Raw genomic sequence first — 23,129 nt, 5'->3', positions numbered from 1 at the left:
TATCTGCTTAACCCCTTAACCCCTTAAGGACGCAGGACGTAAATGTACGTCCTGGTGAGGTGGTACTTAACGCACCAGGACGTACATTTACATCCTGTGCATAACCGCGGGCATCGGAGCGATGCCCGTGTCATGCGCGGCTGATCCCGGCTGCTGGTCGCAGCCAGGGACCCGCCGGCAATGGCCGACGCCCGCGATCTCGCGGGCGTCCGCCATTAACCCCTCAGGTGCCGGGATCAATACAGATCCCGGCATCTGCGGCAGTTCGCCATTTAAATGAACGATCGGATCGCCCGGCGTCTCCTGCTCTGGTCTGTGATCGAGCAGACCAGAGCAGGAGATGACCGATAATACTGATCTGTTCTATGTCCTATACATAGAACAGATCAGTATTAGCAATCATGGTATTGCTATGAATAGTCCCCTATGGGGACTATTCAAGTGTAAAAAAAAATGTAAAAAAATGTAAAAGTAAAAAGAAAAAAAAAGTGAAAAATCCCATCCCCCAATAAAAAAGTAAAATGTCCGTTTTTTTCCTATTTTACCCCCAAAAAGCGTAAAAAACATTTTTTATAGGCATATTTGGTATTGCCGCGTGCGTAAATGTCCGAACTATTAAAATAAAATGTTAATGATCCCGTACGGTGAACGGCGTGAACGAAAAAAAATTAAAAAAGTCCAAAATTCCTACTTTTTCAATACATTTTATTAAAAAAAAAATTATAAAAAATGTATTAAGTTTTTTATATGCAAATGTGGTATCAAAAAAAAGTACAGATCATGGCGCAAAAAATGAGCCCTCATACCGCCACTTATACGGAAAAATAAAAAAGTTAGAGGTCATCAAAATAAAGGGATTATAAACGTACTAATTTGGTTAAAAAGTTTGTGATTTTTTTTAAGCGCAACAATAATATAAAAGTATATAATAATCTGTATCATTTTAATCGTATTGACCGTCAGAATAAAGAACACATGTCATTTTTACCATAAATTGTACGGCGTGAAAACAAAACCTTCCAAAATTAGCAAAATTGCGTTTTTCGTTTTAATTTCCCCACAAAAATAGTGTTTTTTGGTTGCGCCATACATTTTATGATATAATGAGTGATGTCATTACAAAGGACAACTGGTCGCGCAAAAAACAAGCCCTCATACTAGTCTGTGGATGAAAATATAAAAGAGTTATGATTTTTAGAAGGCGAGGAGGAAAAAATGAAAACGTAAAAATTTTATTGTCTGAGTCCTTAAGGGGTTAAAGGGGTATTCCAGGAAAAAACTTTTTTTCTATATATATATCAACTGGCTCCAGAAAGTTAAACAGATTTATAAATTACTTCTATTAAAAAATCTTAATCCTTTCAGTACTTATTAGCTTCTGAAGTTGAGTTGTTCTTTTCTGTCTAAGTGCTCTCTGATGACACGTGTCTCGGGAAACACCCAGTTTAGAAGAGGTTTGCTATGGGGATTTGCTTCTAAACTGGGCGGTTCCCGAGACAGGTGTCATCAGAGAGGACTTAGACAGAAAAGAACAACCTTAACTTCAGAAGCTCATAAGTACTGAAAGGATTAAGATTTTTTAATAGAAGTAATTTACAAATCTGTTTAACTTTCTGGAGCCAGTTGATATATATATATATATATATATATATATATATTTAAAAAAATCCTGGATAACCCCTTTAATGACATGAGCGTATATTTACACTTGCGGCCGTCTCCCGTTATGTGAAGTGCGCTCAGGAGCTGAGTCCGCTTCATACCCGGCAGATCCCAGTTGCTATCAGCAACCAGGACCCACAGCTAATACTGTACATCGCTGATCTGGCTGATGTCCAGTATTAACCCTTTAGACGCCGCGATCAAAGCTGAGAGGACAGCAGGAGTCTTCTTACCTTTCTCACGGCTGTCTGATTGGCGCTTCATTGCTCCAAGCCTGAGATCCAGGCTTGAGCAATCGACCGCCGATAACACTGATCAATGCAATGTTATGGCATAGCATTGATCAGTGTATTCAATCAGTCTAATGCATGTTATAGTTCCCTATGGGGCTATAACGCTGCAAAAAAAAAAAAAAGTGTAAAAAAGAGTTAATAAATGTGATTTTACCCCTTCCCTAATAAAAGTTTCCATAAAAAACAAACATGTAAATAAAAATAAATATATGCATATGTGGAATCGCCATGTGCGTAAATGTCCGTAATCGCCATGTGCGTAAATATCATTAATTAAACCGCACGGTAAATGGCGTGCCCGTAAAAAAATTCCAAAGTCCAAAATTGCGTATTTTTTGTCACTTTTTATACCATAAAGAATGAATAAAAAGCGATCAAAAAGTCCAATCAAAACAAAAATGGTACCGATAAAAACTTCAGATCACGGTGCAAAAACTGAGCCCTCATACATCCCCCGTATGTGGAAAAATAAAAAAGTCAGGTCAGAAGGTGACAATTTTAAACGTATAAATTTTGGTGCATGTAGTTATGATTTTTACCTGAAGTATGACAAAATCAAACCTATATAAGTAGGGGATCATTTTAAATTGTATGGACCGACATATAGGCACTATATAAATAAAATAAAATAAATAAAGAGAAGGAGTCATTTTTACTGAAAAGTGCACTGCGTAGAAACAGAAGCCCCCAAAATTTTAAACATTTTTTTTTTTTTAAACATTTATTTTTTCTTCCGGTTAATGTCATTACAAAGTAAAATTGGTGGCACAAAAAACAAGCCCTCATATGGGTCTGTAGGTGCAAAATTGAAAGCATTATGATTTTTAGAAGGTGAAGAGGAAAAAACAAAAGTGCAAAAAAGGAAAAAACCCTGCGTCCTTAAGGGGTTAAATTTGGCAATATATTTTTTTTATGCCTGTCAGCCAAAAACTCAACTATCTATTCCGATCACCACATTCAAGAACAAGAGTGATCCCGTAAAAACCTCTAACAGCGGCTAGCTAAAGGGTGCACTCTGTTCGCATAGTGAACAATTATGGACCACGAATGAAAATAAATAAAAAGGTTTTATTAACCCCTTAAGGACCAAGCTCATTTTCACCTTAAGGACCAGAGCATTTTTTTGCAAATCTGAACACTGTCACTTTAAGCATTAATAACTCTGGGATGCTTTAACTTATGAATTTGATTCTGAGAATGTTTTTCGTGACATATTCCACTTTATGTTAGTGGTAAACTTTTGTCGATACTTACATAATTTCTTTGTGAAAAATTCCAAAATTTCATGAAAAATTAGAAAATTTAGCATTTTTCAAATTTTGAAGCTCTCTACTTGTAAGGAAAATGGATATCCCAAATAAATTATATATTGATTCACATATACAATATGTCTACTTTATGTCTGCATCATAAAGTTGGAGGTCATCAAACTTTAGGAGCAATTTTCAAATGTTTCACGAAAATGTCAAAATCTGAATTTTTCAGGGACCAGTTTAGTTTTGAAGTGAATTTGAGGGTCTTTATGTAAGAAATACCCCATAATGGACCCCTTTATGAAAACTGCACCCCTCAAAGTATTTAAAATGACATTCAGAAAGTGGAGGAGAAAATTCTAAATCTCCATTTTTTACACTAACATGTTCTTGTAGACCCATATTTAGTATTTTTACAATGGGTAAAAGGAGAAAAAGCCACTAAAATTTGTAACCTAATTTCTCTCAAGTAAGGAAATACCTCATATGTGCATGTAAAGTGCTCTGCAAGCGCACTACAGGGCTCAGAAGGGAAGGAGCAACAGTGGGATTTTGGAGAGTGAATTTGGCTGAAATGGTTTTTGGGGGGCATGTTGCATTTAGGAAGCCCCCATGATGCCAGAACAGCAAAAAAAATAAAAATAAAACACATGGCATACTATTTGGGAAACTTCACCCCTCAAGGAACATAACAAGGGGTACAGTGAGCCTTAAAGGACAACTCCGGAATAAAAAATTGTCGCCCATACTGCCGGCAGTAAAAAAATAAAGATGTACATACCTTCCTCCGCTCCCCCAGGGCCTCCGGTAACCGTCTCCGGTCTCCGCCACGATCCACTTCCTGGTTGCCTGTGGTCGGATGAATCAGCCAATCACCAGCCGCAGCGCAGTCCGACTCGGCCAGCGATAGGCTGAGCAGCAGTGTGAAAATGCTTCAGGACACAAAATTCTTCACTACACCGGCACCTGCGGCTGGGGCCGAAAACGTCACACTGACGCTCAGCTTATCGCCGGCCGAGTCGGACTGCGCTGCGGCTGGTGATTGGCTGATTCATCCGACCACCGGCAACCAGGAAGTGGATCTCGGCGGAGAACGGAGCCGGTTACCGCAGGCCCCGGGGGAGCGAAGGAAGGTATGTACACCTTTTATTTTTTTACTGCCGGCACTATGGGGGACAATTTTTATGTTCTGGAGTTCTCTTTTAACACCCTACAAGTACTTGTAGATTGTACAATTGTAAATTACTTGTATTAAAAAATCTTAATCCTTCCAGTACTTATTAGCTGCTGAATACTACAGAGGAAATTATTTTCTTTTTGGAACACAGATCTGTCTGCTGACATTATGAGCACAGTGCTCTCTGCTGACCTCACAAGCACAGTGCTCTCTGCTGACATCTCTGTCCAATTTCGGAACTGTCCAGAGCAGCATATGTTTGCTATGGGGATTTTCTCCTACTCTGGACAGTTCTTAAAATGGACAGAGGTGTCAGCAGAGAGCACTGTGCTCGTGATGTCAGCAGAGAGCTCTGTGTTCCAAAAAGAAAAGAATTTCCTCTGTAGTATTCAGCAGCTAATAAGTACTGGAAGGATTTGGTCCTGGTGGGGTTAAGGAACGCATGCATTATTTTCATTTGTGGTCCGTGATCGTTCACTCTGCGAATCGGCATGCTCCCTATAGCTAGCCTCTGTTAAAAGAGGTTCTTACCGGATCCCTCTTGCTCTTGGATCTACTGAACGATAAATACAATTTTATTATATGACAATACAGGTCTTCAGCCCTCAGCTCAACAACCGAAGGTGAGCACCTTTCTTTTATTTTTCCATATATCCAATACATATATTAAGGTTTATTGCACCAGGGAGGGCCCTTATATGCTCTATTTTTGCAATCCCCATATGCACATGGACAGTTGGCTAAGTGTGCATGTGTTCTGAAGGGTGAGAAATCAGAGTAAACTGCTGCCAGACATCTCTGACTTATCTACCCATGAGAACAAAAGGACTGCGCATGCTGAAATCCAACATACCTGTCAGAAGGCCCCCATACACATTAGATTAGGGTAAACCAACTAATCTAATGTGTATGACCAGTTTTAGAACTAAACCAGACACCAATAGCAATAGTCACCAGTTCCTACAGTTTGAAGACCATTCTCCATTAAAGGGGTACTCCGGTGGAAAACTTTTTTTTTTTTTAAATCAACTGGTGCCATAAAGTTAAACAGATTTGTAAATTACTTCTAATAAAAAAAATCTTAATCCTTCCAGTACTTATTAGCTGCTGAATACTACAGAGGAAATCCTTTTCTTTTTGGAACACTGAGCTCTCTGCTGACATCGCAAGCACAGTGCTCTCTGCTGACATCTCTGTCCACTTTAAGAACTGTCCAGAGTAGGAGAAAATCCCCATAGCATACATATGCTGCTCTGGACAGTTCCTAAAATGGACAGAGATGTCAGCAGAGAGCACTGTGCTTGTGATGTCAGCAGAGAGCACTGTGTTCCAAAAAGAAAAGAATTTCCTCTGTAGTATTCAGCAGCTAATAAGTACTGGAAGGATTAAAATTGTTTAATAGAAGTAATTTACAAATCTTTTTAACTTTCTGGCACCAGTTTATTTAAAAAAAAAAGGAGATTTTTTAGACTTACCGTAAAATCTCATTCTCGAAGGATCTATTGGGGGACACAGAACCTTGGGTATATGCTGCTGTCTCTAGGAGGTTGAAACTATGGTAACCAAAAAGTCGGCTCCTCCCAGCAGAATATACCCGCCTCTAGGCCACTGAGCAATTCAGTTTTAGTCCCAGAGCAATAGGAGGAGACCGACAGGTCAAAACAAAAAAAAAAACGCAAACTGTTCGAGTACCAGAAGAAAAATCAACTGAACACTCCCTCGGACAGATAACCGAAAAGGAACCCCAGAAAAGGGCGGGAGCTGTGTCCCCCAATGGATCCTTCGAGAAAGAGATTTTACGGTAAGTCTAAAAAAATCTCCTTTTCTCTATCGGCTCCATTGGGGGACACAGAACCTTGGGACGTACCAAAGCCGTCCCTTGGGTGGGCAGAGAAAAAAGATCAGGCAGTCGGCTGTACCGCCGCCGCCTGCAACACTTTACGGCCCAGACTAGCATCAGCCGATGTGAAGGTATGAGCCTGGTAAAAGCTCGAAAAAGTGTGCAAAGACGACCAGGTGGCTGCTTTACAGATCTGCGAGTCCGAGGCCTCGTTTCGGAGAGCCCAGGATGCTCCCACAGAGCGGATGAAATGAGCCAAAAACCCTGAAGAGCGGGACCTTCCCCATGCAGCGGTAAGCTTCCGAAATAACACATCGGATCCACCTAGAAATGGTGGCCTTGGAAGCAGGCTGTCCCTTCCGACGACCTTCCGTAAGGACGAAAAAAGAATCGCACTGGCGAAGGGAAGAGGTGACAGAAAGATAAGTCCGAACAGCCTGTACCACATCCAATTTGTGGAGTAAGTGCTCCCTGGGATGAGAAGGAGCAGGACAAAAGGACGGAAGACGATGTCCTCGTTGAGATGAAAAGGTGAAATGACCTTAGGTAAGAAGGACGGATTTGGCCGGAAAACAACCTTGTCCTGATGAACTATCAGGAAAGGAGAACGGCAGGAAAGAGCTGCCAGTTCAGATACCCTCCTAATGGAAGTAATAGCCATAAGAAAAACCACCTTCCAGGATAGGAGGCGAAGGGGAACCTCCCTAAGAGGCTCAAAAGGTGCATCCTGGAGAACGCCTAGGACTAAGTTCAAGTCCTGAGAGGGAGAAGGGGACCTGTAAAGGGGGGGCATCGTGTGCCACGCCCTGAAGGAAGGTCCGGACGTGCGAATTGGAAGTCAGAGGACGCTGACGAAAATGGAAAGGGGCCGAAACCTGACCCTTAATAGAGCTGAGAGTCAGCCCTTGTTCCAACCCTGACTGCAAAAAGGAGAGAAGACAGGGAACGGAAAAGGTAAATGGAGAAAAAAATAAAGGTCTGAATTTCGCACCAACGAAAGTAAGCCCGCCAGTTACGGTGATAAATCCTCGCAGAGGAGGACTTGCGAACCCTGAGCATGGTGCGAATGACCCAGGAAGAGAAGCCGCGGCCCCTTAGAACCGCGGTCTCGACCGCCATGCCGTCAAATGCAGCGATTGTAAAAAGGGGAGACAAAGTGGACCCTGTGGCAGTAGGTCTGGACGAAGTGGGAGACGGAACGGAACGTCGTCCAGAAGCCAGACCACGTTGGCGTACCATGCCCTTTGGGGGGCCAGCCTGGAGCCACCAGAATGGCGGAAACTCCTTCCACCGTGAGCTTCCTCCGAACCCTGGAAGAAGGGGGAGGGGAGGGAACAGATAGGGCAGGAAAAACACCCAACCACAGAATCACTGGGGGTCCCTGGACTTCCGACAAGAGGGCCAGACGTTTGTCTGGCGGGAGGCGAACCCGAGCAAAGGCAGAGTCGAAACTGAAGCCCCAAGAAGACCAGAGACTGGGTGGGGGAGAGAACAGACTTGTCTCGGTTGACCATCCACCCGAAGCGACAAAAGGTCTGAAGAGGGAAGATCACATTCTCCCAAGCCTGGGAACTGGTGGAGGCCTTGACGAGGAGGTCGTCAAAGTAAGGAATCACTGAATCACTGAGACACCCCGTGACCGTAGGAGGGCTATGATGGGTGCCAAGACCTTGGTAAAGACCCGCAAAGCAGAGGCCAGACCAAAGGGGAGGGCCACAAATCGCAAATGACCTTCCGGAACCACAAGCGGAGGAACCGCTGATGTCCGGGAAATATAGGAACCTGGAGGTAGGCATCCCAGATATCCACTGAGGAAGAAACTCCCCTTGATCCATAGACGCCACCACTAAGCGGAGATATTCCATTCGGAAATGGCTGATTAGAAGGTGTTGCTGAGACGCTTGGGACCCAAGATGGGCCGCACAGAATCGCCCTACTTGGGAACCCCGAAAACGCTCCGTGGAAGGGACCGGGACAATGACTCCCCGGATGAGAAGGGACTGAAGCGCCCCCCGAAATTCCCCCACTAGCGAAGGAGACCGGGGGGCTACGGGAGAGAAGCAATTTCGATCCGGTATCCGTTGGACACCACGTCCCTGACCCAGGAGACTTGAATGTGCGCCGCCCAGACGCCTTGAAAAAATAAAAGACAAACTCCCACCCGAGAAAAATTTGCGGGTGGGGGTGTCCCATCATGCGGAAGTGGATTTGCGGGTGCCAGACGTCCAGAGCGATTTTCCGATTTTCAAGAGGGGCGCGTCCGGAAGGAGGGAACCTTTTTGTCAAGTGAGGGCGCCTGCCCCGACCCATTATTGGGACCAGCAGTCCAAAAGGACTGAAAGGCAAAGGACTTCCTAGTGCAAGCTCTATTCTAAGGTAATAAGGAACTCTTGCCGCCCGTCGCCTCAGAGATGATCTCAGCAAGTCGCTTGCCAAAAAGTCGGGAGCCGGAAAATGGAAGCTCGGTAAGAGACTTCTCAGAAGCGGCATCCGCGTCCCATGCCTTAAGCCACCTGGAGCGAGGAGGGCCACTAGGATACCAGTGGCAAGGGCAACACAGCAGACTGACTGCATGGGAGCAGAACATAGAAAGTCTCCAGCCCTGGAGCACTGGAGCGCTAGGTCAGACAGTTCCTCCGGAGGAGATCCAGAAAGACACCTTGACGGAGTTGGGAGCACCAGCTGAAAGTGCCTTCCGACACCCAGGCAGAAGCAAAGGCGGGTAGCAGAGAGGAGCCCGCTGCTTCGAATGCAAACTTTGCCAAGGTCTCTACCCTTTTTGTCTGCCAGATCTTGAAGGCAGCCGCATCCGCCAGCGGCAGCGGCGTAGTCCAAGAGAGGCGTGAGACTGGCGGGTCCGCCGAAGGAGGAGAAGTCCACTTGAGATGAGGTCCTTGGCGAAAGGAAACTGCGCCAGAACCTTCTTGCTTCCTGAAACCTCTTGTCAGGATGCCTCCAGGCGGATTCCAGCATCCAATATCTTGGGTGCAGGATGGGCATGATGAAAGGATAATTCAGGAACTACGTCCGAAGATCCTGGGTCCTCTAGATGGAAGGTGTCTCTTATGGCAAAAACCAATGAGTTCACCGTGTCAGCCATATCCGATCGGTCCTCTGAATCAGATGCCGAATCGGAGACTTCATCCGCAAATTCTCCAGGAGAATGGGAGCGAGTTGAGGCGGCCCTGAATGAGGGAGAGGCTAACCAGGTATGCGGGTCTGGGGAGCCAGAGCGGCGACCATGAGAGCGTCCTCTGGAAGAGAGACGCCTGTAACCTGTGGAGCAGGGGAGCGATTCCTCAGAGAGGAGCGTCCATCCTGCCAGAAAACTCAGGGGAAGACCCTGAAGAAACACCCCGATGACGCTTAGGAGCGCGGTCAGCATAGGGGGGAGAGGAACGGGTCCCACTGGAGGACCGGTGAGGAACCCAGGCTGGAGGGACATCCGAAACCACAGGGTCTGGATGGGACATCCGGAACAAAAACGGCCAGGGGGTCTGGGGGAGCAGTGGTGCAGGCAGAGCAAGTTGGTTCTGCAGAACAAGACATTTTAGGGTTAAAAGCCTTAAAAATGTAAGAAGAAAAACAGCCCTACCCAAGTCTGGTCCCTTAACCAGGCAGCCGCTGGAAGAACTCCAGTGAGCTAGCTGGGACTTGGACCAAGGAGCAGGGGAGGGGGGCTGGAATAAGAGCACACTGATTGGCTGAGAAAATTCCTCTCTCTGTGCGCGCAAGGCGCTTGTCAGAGAGAGTTTTCGCGCCGGAGAAAGTGCAAGGGGGTGGACGGAGCTAACCGCACTACTGTGAAGCCCCTGTAATGGCACCCGCTCCCGGCCCCGAGTGCACCTGCGAACGGCATGTGCGAAGGTCGGGAGCGGGGAGCGGACGGCGGCAAATGCACACACACAGCCGCAGAGACAAAGTGAAAGTAAAAGCGCTGCTGCCGCTGAAGCCGGCAGCCGCGCGCATAGTAATCCCTGTGCAGGGAAAAAACACCACACAGAAGCACCACTGTACATTCCCCACATGAATAAAGAGCCCCACATGAATAAAGAGAGCCCCATCCCATATAAAAAGGGGGGCTCCTAAGAGAATAAGGAGGGAACAATACCCTCCAGGCAGACCCCAGAAAAATAGTATAAGAGTGGTCACAAGTCAGGGGTCTCCAGAGGTTGCAAGGGCTCATCCAGGACCAGTAGAGAGAGGGAGATATACTCACCTTGTCTGAAGAACTTACCTCATGGAGTCTTCAGTCATGGAGTCTTCAGTCAGCATTTTCACCTACAGCAAGCCAAGCTCATAGCGAGGCGAATAGGGAGGTAGGGGGACCCGGACCCATGAGGTACAACCCCAAGCGCTGACGGTTGTCGAGAGGGGGTTAACAGTACATCCAAGATGCCTGCCACCTCTCGCAAAGGGGAAACAGTGAACATTGCGTTCCTGAGTCCCCACCTGAAAACGGAAAGAAAAAGGAATAAAAGAACTAACACATTCCCTAACTAGGAAAATAAAAAATATGAGACCTGGTCTGGAGAGAACTCCAGACCGTGTCTACCTCCTTAGACACTAAGCAAAAACTGAATTGCTCAGTGGCCTGGAGGCGGGTATATCCTGCTGGGAGGAGCCGACTTTTTGGTTACCATAGTGTCGAACCTCCTAGAGACAGCAGCATATACCCAAGGTTCTGTGTCCCCCAATGGAGCCGATAGAGAAAAAAGTTTTCCACTGGAGTACCCCTTTAAAAAGAATAGAGAAAGATATATCTGCAGGATAGTTGACTCCAAACAGGAAAGTCTTACCTGTCTTTCTCAGCTGTCAAGGCGTGAAGCAGATGGGAGTACCTGTCCGACCGAGGGGTATCTGTAAGCTGAAGATCACATGATTATGTATGTGTATACACTGTATAGTCAAAATTTTACCTGGGGTATTCTGATTGAACCATGGCCTATCCCTAGAACAGTGTTTACCAACCAGGGTGCCTCCAGAGTGCCTCCAAAACTGCAACACCTGGAGGCACCCTGGTTGCGAAACACTTCCCTAGAAAATGTTTCCATAAAAGTGATGGTATGTCCTAGCCATATGACATCATTTATGAGAGGAGAATACCCCATTAAATGTTGTTATTAATATTACCCCTTTCTGTGTATATAGGTGAAATCCACTGTAAATATGCAAGAAAAATCTGCATGTACCACACGCGTATTTGTAACAGATCTGCATGAAAAAATTCTTACTCTTGAGGACTCGCCCTAAGGGTGCGTTCACACACTGAGTAACTCACGAGGAATTTACTCGAGTAATTCCTTGTGAATTCTCTGCTGAAAAAAATTGAGCATCTCATCTGGCCATAGACTATAATGTATTTTGTGCTGATCAGTTCACACTGCGCAAATTCTGCTTGCGGAACTCCTCTCTGCTTGAAGAAAGAGCATGTTCATTCTTCAAGTGGATTCCGCGAAAAGAATCCCATTGAAGTCAATAGAAATTTTTTTTTACACCCAACACCGATTTAGCGCGTAATTCGCGCAGAATACGCGTAACAAAAAATACTAGATACAAAGGGAAATTGTAATTGGTGGTTGTAGTCCAGCAAAAAAAAAAAAACTGTTTCCTCCTATATTTTCTGTGCAGAATTCCGTGTTAATTCCCCATGATTTTCGCGCAAAAAAAAAACGTTAATTCCGCTGCAGAATTTTCACGTGAGGATTCCTTCTCAATTCCTCAGTGTGAACGCACCCTAATGGGTGGTATTCAGCCCAAATGCATAGAAGGGTACGAGCTGTAAATACGGACCTGAGTTTGACATGGCGCAGGTTTACTACTGCATGTAATAGATTTCTGTCATAACTTGCAACAACAAAAAACTGGCACATACATGGTGCACCACATTTTTAGGTGTGTTAGATGATGTTTAGACACTTTTGAAGCTTCTTTACAAAGATGCATAATTTACTGAGAAATGTGCATGCCCTGAAGGTAACATCATGCCCGAAATTTCTAAAATATTTTTGTATAAAGTAAGCCAACTAATAGTTGGTCTAAACACATTCTAAAGCAGTGGTCTCTAAACTGTGTATCTCCAGAGGTTGCAAAACTACAACTCCCAGCATGCCCGGACAGCAAACAGCTGTCCAAACTTGCTGGAAGTTGTAGTTTTGCAGCAGCTGGAGGTCCACAGTTTGGAGACCACTGGTCTACAGAAACACCATACTGGGATAAATATGATGCAATTTTAGACTGTGGAGTCCATTTTTTTCCAACAAAGGTGCCTCCAGCTGTTGCAAAACTACAACTTCCAGCAAGTTTGGACAGCGTTTGCTGTCTGGGCATGCTTGGAGTTGTAGGTTTGCAACCTCTGGAGATCCACAGTTTAGAGACCACTGCTTTAGACTGTGTTTAGACCAACTATTAGTTGGCTTACTTTATACTAAAATTGTGTGCCAACATATTAGAAATTTGGGGCATGATGTTACCTTCAGGGCATGCACGTTTCTCAGTCAAAGTTTATAAAGACTTTCACACAGCAATTAAAGATCTGATCCAGTGTTTCCCAGCCAGGGTGCCTCCAGCTGTTGCAAAACTACAACTCCCAGCGTGCCAGGACAGCCTTCAGCTGTCTGGGCATGCTGGAAGTTGTTGTTTTACAACAGCTGGAGGCGCCCTGGTTGGGAAACACTGGGCTAGTCTATGTTTAGACTGTCTGATCAACAGGTCAATCACTTACCTCACCCAGCAGTAGACTCTCCCAGTTCTCATTGACAAAAGACAAGATTTCCCGTTCAAAATCAAAATATTTCTTCTTACAACAAATACTGAGGTGATAGAGGACGAGGTGCGACACATCCACCCTGCAGGGACCAGAGGTCTTATTATACGTCAAAACATCAGGCACACAGATACATGCTGATCTTATTTCTCAGTATGTTAGAAGTATATAAAGGACTTAAAGTGGTATGCCAAATAATTTTTTTTTTTTTTTAATCAACTGGTGACAGAAAGTTATAAAGATTTCTAAATTACTTCTATGTAAAAATCTTAATCCTTCCAGGACTTATCAGCTTCTGAATGCGCCAAAGGAAGTTGTGTAGTTCTTTCCAGTCTGACCACAGTGCTCTCTGCTGACACCTCTGTCCATGTCAGGAACTGTCTAGAGTAGGAGAGGTTTGCTATGGAGATTTGTTTATGCTTTCGACAGTTCCTGACACGGACAGAGGTGTCAACAAAGAGCACTGTGGTCAGACTGGAAAGACTACACAACTTCCTGTGGAACATACAGCAGCTGATAAGTAATAGAAGGGTTAAGATTTTTAAATAGAAGTAATTTACAAATCTGTACAACTAATTACATTTTTTTTCTTTGGAGACTGGAGTATACAGTGAAAAAAAAACTGTCAAAAATATATCTGTTTGTTGAATAAATAGGCTTTAGGACAAGAGCTTGTGGCACAAAAATCCAAAAAAACATGGCTACTAATAAAACTTAAAGGGGTACTCCGATGGAAAACATTTTTTTTTATCAACTGGTGCCAGAAAGTTAAACCGATTTGTAAATGACTTCTATTAGAAAATCTTAATCCTTCCAGTGCTTTTTAGCAGCTGTATGCTACTGAGGAAATTCTTTTATTTTTTTAATTTAATTTTTGTCTTGTCCACAGTGCTCTCTGCTGACACCTCTGTCCGTGTCAGGAACTGTCCAGAGCAGCATAGGTTTGCTATGGGGATTTTCTCCTGCTCTGGACAGTTCCTGATACGGTCATCAGGTGTCAGCAGAGAGCACAGTGGACAAGACAAAAAAGAGAAATTCAAAAAGAAAAGAATTTCCTCTGTAGCATACAGCTGCTAATAAGTACTGGAAGAGTAAAGGTTTTTTAATAGAAGTAATTTACAAATCTGTTTAACTTTCTGGCACCAGTTGATTTAATAAAAAAAAATTTCCACTAGAGTACCCCTTTAAGTTTAAAGCATATACTACCACAGACTGGTGCACAGGATTCCAGTATTAGTTAGTAAAGGGAGAGTAACCAATAAATGATCACTGACAACTAGGGATGTCCCGATACCGATACTGGTATCGGGGCCGATACTAGCCATTTGCATGGTATCGGGGACTCGTTTAATGTTCCCGATACCATGCCCGATACCTGGTGCCGCTCTGATGCCCCGTTCTTCCATCCTCCTGTCCGCATCATAGTGTTCCATGGAGGAGCATGTGACACACATGTCACTCCGCCTCCTCCCCTGCGCCCAGCGTAACGCTACACAAGAAGCAGAGTGACGTATATGTCACATGCTCCTCCATAGGACGACACGATGCGGACCGGAGGACGGAAGAACGGGGCAGTGGAGCGGCAGCACCAGCACCCGACCCGAGGAGGTGAGCTGCCTGCAAGGAGGGGGCTGCTACTAATGTCTAAGCGGGGGGGGCCCTGCTGCTGTCTAAGCGGGGGGGGGGGCCCTGCTGCTGTCTAAAGGGGGGCCCTGCTGCTGTCTAAAGGGGGGCCCTGCTGCTGTCTAAGCGGGGAGGGGGGGCCTGCTGCTGTCTAAGTGGGGGGCCCTGCTGCTGTCTAAATGGGGGGGCCCTGCTGCTGTCTAAACGGGGGGGCCCTGCTGCTGTCTAAACGGGGGGCCCTGCTGCTGTCTGGGGGGGGCCCTGCTGCTGTCTGGGGGGGCCCTGCTGCTGTCTTAACGGGGGGGCCCTGCTGCTGTCTAAAGGGGGGGGGGGCCCTGCTGCTGTCTGGGGAGGGCCCTGCTGCTGTCTAAACAGGGGGGGCCTGCTGCTGTCTAAAGGGGGGGCCTGCTGCTGTCTAAAGGGGGGGCCTGCTGCTGTCTAAATGGGGGGGGGGGCCTGCTGCTGTCTAAAGGGGGGGCCCTGCTGCTGTCTAAAGGGGATGGGGGCCCTGCTGCTGTCTAAAGGGGGGGGGGCTGCTGCTGTTTAAATGGGTCCCACTGGGGTCCCACTGTCTAAAGGGGGGCTGTGGTCTACAGGGGGGCTGCTACTTATGTCTACAGGGGGCTGCTGTCTACAGGGGGGGCTGCTACTAATGACTGCCAGGGGGCTGCTGCTAATGTCTGCAAGGGGATACTACCTACTATTAAAGACAAACTTACAGCAGAGACACCTGCACTAACTTGAATTCAAAGGTAGATAGGTCAGGTGACCCGGTTTCTACCGCTGCTCACCATGTGGTCATCAGTCTCACCGCCAATGCAAATTCCCTGTTCTGTCCAATGGAGAAGAGAGAAATCTTGGCTCATACTACAGCAGCCGCCTCCATTGTACACAACAAGGACCCACATATCATACGGTAAGCAGCGCCAGAAATCGGGTCACCCTGGGGTCAGATTCCCTTTAAAATATAAGTACTCGTACTTGGTATCGGCGAGTACTAGAATTAAAGTATCGGTACTCGTACTCGGTCTTAAAAAAATGGTATCAGGACATCCCTACTGACAACTGCACTGGATATGTTATTATGTAATTCTATTAGTTATGGTCAGAAATCCCCCTCTCTACCACCCTGGGAACTCATTTCACTTATGCAGCAGGGGGCGACACTGAGCACAGGAGAAAACTTAAGATTATGCCATGTCTTCTTCATCCTGGGCTATGATGGAAGGGGCACACATTATATAAACCTTCTTTTTTAAGCTGGTAAATTATATACCGTACGACTAACGCCATGTGCCATGATGAGCAGATGAAGGGTGACGGAACGGAACACTCACCATCCCAAAGGAAGTCTCCAGGCGTTTTCTGGACCTCTTGTACAGACCGAGCATTCGAAAACATAAAACCTAAATTATAAAAGGGTGAAAAAGTCACACAGCGAACTAAAAACCTGAATATCACACATTTATACTCCAGCCAGTGTCATCCTCTCCCAGAAATGTTTATTTGTAGCACAACTCTATGGAGTTCCCAGCTACAACTTTTGTAACACTACAAGTCTCATGCTAGGAGTATAGAGACCATTACTTCCATATTGCTTTATATCTTACATCAGTGTTTCTCAACCAGGGTACCTCCAGATGTTGCAAAACTACAACTCCCAGCATGCCCAGACAGCCGAAGGCTGTCTGGGCATGCTGGGAGTTGTAGTTTTGCAACAGCTGCAGGCACCCTGGTTGGGAATCACTGTCTAACATACATGGCTTGCATATAAGAAAAAAAGACAATTAAAGGGATGTTAAAGTGACAATTAAAGGGATGAATAACACAGATGTGAATTTCACCTTAAAGGGGTATTCCAGGAAAAAACTTTTTATATATATATATATATATATATATATATATATATATATATCAACTGGCTCCAGAAAGTTAAACAGATTTGTAAATTACTTCTATTAAAAAATCTTAATCCTTTCAGTACTTATGAGCTTCTGAAGTTTAGGTTGTTCCTTTCTGTCTAAGTGCTCTCTGATGACACGTGTCTCGGGAACCGCCCAGTTGGGAAGAGGTGTGCTATGGGAATTTGCTTCTAAACTGGGCGTTTCCCGAGACACGTGTCATCAGAGATTACTTAGACAGAAAAGAACAACCTTAACTTCAGAAGCTCATAAGTACTGAAAGGATTAAGATTTTTTTTAATAGAAGTAATTTACAAATCTTTTTAACTTTCTGGAACCAGTTGATATATAAAAAAAGTTTTTTCCTGGAATACCCCTTTAAAGGAGTACTCCACTGGAAAATATATATATATATTTTTTAAATCAACTAAGGCCAGAGAGTTAAACAGATGTGTAAATTACTTCTATTTAAAAAATCTCAATCCTTCCAGTACTTTTCAGCTGCTATATTCTCCACAGGAAGTTTTTTTTTTTTCCCTTTCTGTCTGACCACAGTGCTCTCTGCTGACACCTCTGTTAATTTTAGGAACCGTCCAGAGCAGGATTGGTTTGCTATGAGAATTTGCTTGAACTCTGGACAGTTCCTAAAATGGACAGAGGTGTCAGCAGAGAGCACTGTGGTCAGACAGAAAGGAAATTCAATAAGAAAAGAACTTCCTGTGGATCATACAGCAGCTGATAAGTCCTGGAAGGATTATGATTTTTAAATAGAAGTCATTTAAAAATCTGTTTAACTTTCTGGTATCAGTTGATTAAACAAAAAAAAAAAAAAAGGTTTCCAGTGGAGTACCCCTTTAACCCCGGCGGCACCGATTATTTTTTGAAACTTAAAAGTCATGTTTCAATCCAGCTGTCCTTGTTATTGCTGACATTTCAGCTGTCACTGTACATAGCAGCAATGATCGGCCTGCAGTTTCACCCTCCTACTCCTGTCTTCATACTCACCTATCTCCGTATAAAAGCGGTTTGCTCAGACACTGTGTACAAGCTTCATGAAACCACTGCAGACAGCGACAGCACTGAAGCATCTTCATGTTCCATCTGCGGGGAAAGAGATCTGTGTGTATATATTGATGTACCCACCTGATGCCCCCCTGGCCCTACGTACATGTGTCATACTTACTCAGCTGGACCCACCCACTCCAGCTACCCACCCTATCCCTTTGGATACCGCCCCCCATCATTTTTTACTTACGCCATACTTACTCTCCAGGCCCCCCGCAGTAGCAGTAACATTGCTGCTTATTGGTTAAGTGCAGTGGGTCCCACTCTAAAGACTTCAGCTGATAGGGCAAAGACAGCTTCATCTGCAGCATAGAGCGCGCGAAGGGGCCCTTCTTGAGCGCGCCACCTCTCTGCAGAATGAAATATAATACCAAATAGGTCAAGTCTGGCACTCCAGCAACTCCTAGGGTCGTATTCACTTTTTTTATTTAGGGAGGCTTCGCTACTCACTGGAATATAGCACAAGCTGTACAGGTATTATAGGTGGTGCTCTACTGCTGAATAGTAGACAATAACGAAGCTCATAGATGTGTAGGGAAATGAAACAATGGTGACTCACCAATAGCGGGAAGTTCAGTCTTTATTTGTCATAAATCCATGCGCAAGCATATACACTGAGGCGGGGAGCGGTAATGGAGCTAGCGGGAGAAAGGAGTCAGCGGGACAGCAGTTTCTTACGTCATCATGTACTTCATCAAGCGTCAGTCATGTCTGATGAAGTACGTGATGACGTAAGAAACAGCTGTCGCGTTGACTCCTTTCTCCGGCTAGCTCCGTTACCGCTCTCCTCGCTGACTACTTTCTCCGGCTAGCTCCGTCACTGACGACTGATGAAGTACGTGATGATGTAAGAAACAGCTGTCGCGCCGACTCCTTTCTCCGGCTAGCTCCGTTAACGCTAACCATGCTGACTCGTTTCTCCGGATAGCTCTGTCACTGACGCTTGATGAAGTACGTGATGACGTAAGAAACAGCTGTCGCGCTGACTCCTTTCTCCGGTTAGCTCCGTTACCGCTCCCCGCCTCAGTGTATATGCTTGCACATGTATTTTGACGAATAAAGACTGAACTTTCCGGTATTGGTGAGTCGCCATTGTTTCATTTCCCTACACATCTATGAACAGAATGAAAGATGAAGATGAAGAAAGGCAGGTTCCCATAGTAGGACTATGTGGGACAACACTTACCTTGGTAGCCACTGCAAAGACGCATTGTCTGCACATCCAGGAACTCCCTGCACTATCTGTATCGCATGGCACGCTGGGCACATGACATTCCTGATGATAAGCTGAAGGCAAGAGGGCAGAGCTCTGATATAACATCACAATGATGCACACGTATATATTGTGTTCACATTATCCTTACTTACCGTGCTTACACTTCCCACAATGTATCAGCTTATTGTCGGGGGTACACGATTGTGAGTTGCACACACAGCACAACTGCTCCTTTCCGGGCACAGCAGCTGAGGGAATGAAGTGCGTGTTAGTTCAGCTGCTGGGCTAGACATGGCATTCATTCATAATTCACAAGATAAAAGAACTAGATCCTCACGGGGGAAGATGTCCTTCCAGAGCACCGAGAACTGGGAGTTATCTTCAAAGCGAACTAAACACGTCTCCTGTGCGCTGTCCACCTGCTCGTGAACCAAAAAAAAAAGAGCGGCAGCAAAATAAAGTACGGGTAGACAATCCACAAAATCTACAAGTCTATATATATCTACAAGTGTATAAATATATATATATATCTATATATATACACTGCTCAAAAAAAATAAAGGGAACACTAAGATAACACATCCTAGATCTGAATGAATGAACTAATAGAATGAAATACTTTCATCTTTACATAGTTAAATGTGCTGACAACAAAATCACACAAAAATGATCAATGGAAATAAAATATATCAACTCATGGAGGTCTGGATATGGAGTCACACTCAAAATCACAGTGGAAAACCCCACTACAGGCTGATCCAACTTTCTGTAATGTCCTTAAAACAAGTCCCAATGAGGCTCAGTAGTGTGTGTGGCTTCCACGTGCCCGTATGACCTCCCTACAATGCCTGGGCATGCTCCTGATGAGGTGGAGGATGGTCTCCAGAGGGATGCCCTCCCAGACCTGGACTAAAGCATCCACCAACTCCTGGACAGTCTGTGGTGGACGGAGCGAAACATGATGTCCCAGATGTGCTCAATCGGATTCAGGTCTGGGGAACAGGTGGGCCAGTCCAATGCCTTCCTCTTGCAGGAACTACTGACATACTCCAGCCACATGAGGTCTAGCATTGTCTTGCATTAGGAGGAACCCAGGGTCAACCGCACCAGCATATGGTCTCACAAGGAGTCTGAGGATCTCCTCTCGGTACCTAATGGCAGTCAGGCTACCTCTGGCAAGCACATGGAGGGATGTGCAGCCCCCCCAAAGAAATGCCATCCCACACCATTACTGACCCACTGGAAATAAGGTTATGCTGGAGGATGTTGCAGGCAGCAGAATGTTCTCCACGGCATCTCCAGACTCTGTCATGTCTGTCAAATGTGCTCAGTGTGAACCTGCTTTCATCTGTGAAGAGCACAGGGCACCAGTGGAGAATTTGCCAATCTTGGTGTTCTGAAATGAAAAACGTCCTGCACGGTCTTGGGCTGTAAGCACAGCCCCCACCTGTGGATGCCGGGCCCTCATACCACCCTCATAGAGTCTGTTTCTGACTGTTTGAGTGGTCATTTTGGAGGGCTCTGGCAGTGCTCCTCCTTTAACAAAGGCAGAGGTAGTAGTCTTGCTGCTGGGTTGTTGCCCTCCTACGGCCTCCTCCACGTCTCCTGATGTACTGGCCTGTCTCCTGGTAGCGCCTCCATGCTCTGGACACAACGCTGACAGACACAGCAAACCTTCTTGCCACAGCTCGCATTGATGTGCCATCCTGGATGAGCTGCACTACCTGAGCCACTTAGGTGGGTTGTAGACTCCGTTTCATGCTATCACTAGAGTGAAAGCACCGCCAGCATTCAAAAGTGACCAAAACATCAGCCAGGAAGCATAGGGACTGTGAAGTGGTCTGTGGTCACCACCTGCAGAACCACTCCTTTATTGGGGGTGTCTGTGTGTGTGTGCAGTATCTCCCATAAGTTCCCCCACACACATATATATATGTATACAGCATCTCCCATAAGTGAGTCCACCCCTCACATTATATACAGAATCTCCCATGAGTGAGTCCACCCATAGATCTCCGTTTAAGGATGCCCCACAAATGGATGACCAATCCTACATTGCCAGGTTCAGCCGACTTTAATTCATATGTCCAAACCTTAAGCTTGTGCACAGTCCAGAGCGTGGCTGTGAGGCCCCATTCACTATTTTGACACATTATAAGAGTCAGTAAAAGTGGTACAGCAGTTTCACATATATGCAGCTTTTAGTCAAATGTCATAATATCTGTAAATGCAGTGATAAATCCCTTACTCGAGGGCTGCTGTAGATGTAAAGAAACAGCGCTGTCTGGTATCCAAGGGAAACCTCTGTACGTGTCTGTCTATAAAATAATGGGGGATGCTGTAGATTGTATGCTGCATTACAGTGTATAGTGATGCAGCCTTGACATGTGCAAACAGCTTATTACAGGACTGCTTCACACCAGGAGCGCGCAGCGAGCAGAGCTGTCAATCACACTTCAGCCCCACTGAAATTGCGCTGGACAATACACCGATATTAATTGACTGTAATACAAATGGTCTAATATCTTCTCCAAATTAAAATTCACCTTTTTGATGATGCCAAGATACAGGAGTCCATCCGTCCAACGAGCTAAAACATCCTGACCCTCCCAAAATCGTGCCAGAGTCTGGAAGCGCGGCCGTTTCACCAATGCTTGGGTCACCCTCGGACTGGCAGGTGTGGTACGGCTAGGTCGGGTGGAGGGCTCCCGTCCCTCCATCACATTGTAAAAAGAACCTGAAGTGACAGAAGAGGAATCAGGAAGAGAAACGCGTCACCGAGAAAATAAGATGTGTCTGAAAATGTACAATGAACATGGATAATGAAACACTGGCTCTAAACCTCAACTACAACAACCAGCTGCAGAACCACATATAAGTCTGTGGATACAATACAATGGATCAGGAAAGGAAACAACAGAAGGGCTAGCATTGTTGCCTTGTAGCTCTGGGGTCCTAGGTTCAAATCTGACCAGGGTCACATCTGCAGGTAGTGTGTATGTTCTCCCCATAACTGCATGGATTTCCTACCACAGTCGAAAAAGCATACCGCTGATAATCTCTGTATATGTTGATGCTATGTAAGTCAAGGAAAAAAATGTATTGCCCTTTGATGCAAATGTCGTAAGGATCTGATGTGGTAGGCTGGATTTACACTATGGAACTTCCGAGTCATAGAAATAGAAAAGCAGAACTAATTTCTTCCAAAAAAACTGTGTCACCCGTCATTAGGAAGGGGGGGTATTACAATTTGTCTCCTTTCACTTCAGTGGAACTGAACTGCAATCCCACACACAACCAGATGGTCCTTTTTTTGGAAGAAATTATCTCTGGTTTTCTATTCCAGGATAACCCCATTAAAATCTGCTTAGCAATGGAATTCTGCTGCACAGTGCACACTATGGAATTTCAGCGGCGGAAAGAATGATCGTACTCATTCCTTTGGTGGAATTTGTTAGGAATACATTGCCTTCTATGGGGATAGCAATGTACAAGTGGTCCTAGTGCTGACTGATGGTGGCCGAACTGGGAATCTTCGGCCGGAAATTCGGTTGTATGAACCTAGCATTAGACAAATCACATATGCACAGTAGTAGATTTCACCCAAGTTTCAGTTAAAGGGGGGCAGAACTCTGGCACAAGTGAGCATGTTCACGTCAGGCTTATATTTATGCTTACGTTTGAGTTTGCACAGAATCCTTTGTACTAGCGTATTTGTTTTTTCACCAAGATCGCCATATTGTAATTTTTTTTAGCTCACAGAGGTTTGGTTTCTATTTTAGTGAGATTTATTATTTGTGCATTTTTTAAAAGAACATTTAGGCATGTCACTACACCACCTCCAAACAGGCACAGTTTATCCACACTAGATCCAAAGGTAAAAGGGGGAAATTCTTAGCAGAATGTATTCAGAAGTTTGTGCATTTTTATAAATAAGTGCAAAAAAAAAAAGAATAAGAATGACGAAAATGATAAATTCCCCGTATATTCTCCTTCCCATCAATTCTTTTGTCATCGCTGGTATGGGGGCTATATTTGAGGTTTGTGGTTGTCAGTTTTATTGAATATTGTCTGTCAAAGAGAATAAATTCACAGGGCCGTCATTATTATCAGGGTCCGATGGCAGGCAATTTGAATCATCTTTGTACTAAAACATGTAAAGATACAACTTTCTATGCTCCCTGTAACTCCAATCGTGTATGACCACTGACTGACGTCATATAGTAAAAGCCTTTAAGGCATCCAAGTGAAAATTATTGCGGATTTGGCCATACGGTTAAAAATGTTCACACACCACTGACTTGCTGTCCATGCTGAATCTTACAGGGGTTGT

General features: G+C 45.1%; 1 protein-coding gene across 13 annotated transcripts in view; it reads right to left on the bottom strand.

Annotated features, from left to right (window-relative positions):
* Positions 1-23,129, bottom strand: part of PHF1 (PHD finger protein 1) — a 42,670-nt gene that overhangs the window by 8,415 nt on the left and 11,126 nt on the right. For 11 of the 13 annotated variants that reach the window (XR_008847955.1, XM_056540363.1, XM_056540367.1 and 8 more), the window contains 9 exons: positions 21,344-21,533; positions 19,134-19,228; positions 18,949-19,044; positions 18,767-18,867; positions 17,782-17,930; positions 17,521-17,616; positions 15,952-16,020; positions 12,950-13,073; positions 11,025-11,092 (listed from right to left, as the gene is read on the bottom strand). Coding sequence is in view for 12 of the 13 variants with exons in the window: in XM_056540363.1 (XP_056396338.1) it covers positions 11,025-11,092; positions 12,950-13,073; positions 15,952-16,020; positions 17,521-17,616; positions 17,782-17,930; positions 18,767-18,867; positions 18,949-19,044; positions 19,134-19,228; positions 21,344-21,533 (988 nt within the window). In the remaining variant the exon portion in view is untranslated. Of the gene's footprint in view, positions 1-11,024; positions 11,093-12,949; positions 13,074-15,951; positions 16,021-17,520; positions 17,617-17,781; positions 17,931-18,766; positions 18,868-18,948; positions 19,045-19,133; positions 19,229-21,342; positions 21,534-23,129 lie in introns of all 13 variants that reach the window. The other 2 variants (XM_056540364.1, XM_056540365.1) reach the window with 2 other exon arrangements.

Source organism: Hyla sarda, chromosome 9 (assembly GCF_029499605.1).
Source record: "Hyla sarda isolate aHylSar1 chromosome 9, aHylSar1.hap1, whole genome shotgun sequence".
Taxonomy (NCBI): domain Eukaryota; kingdom Metazoa; phylum Chordata; class Amphibia; order Anura; family Hylidae; genus Hyla; species Hyla sarda.
This window is presented reverse-complemented; position numbering and strand designations above follow the sequence as displayed.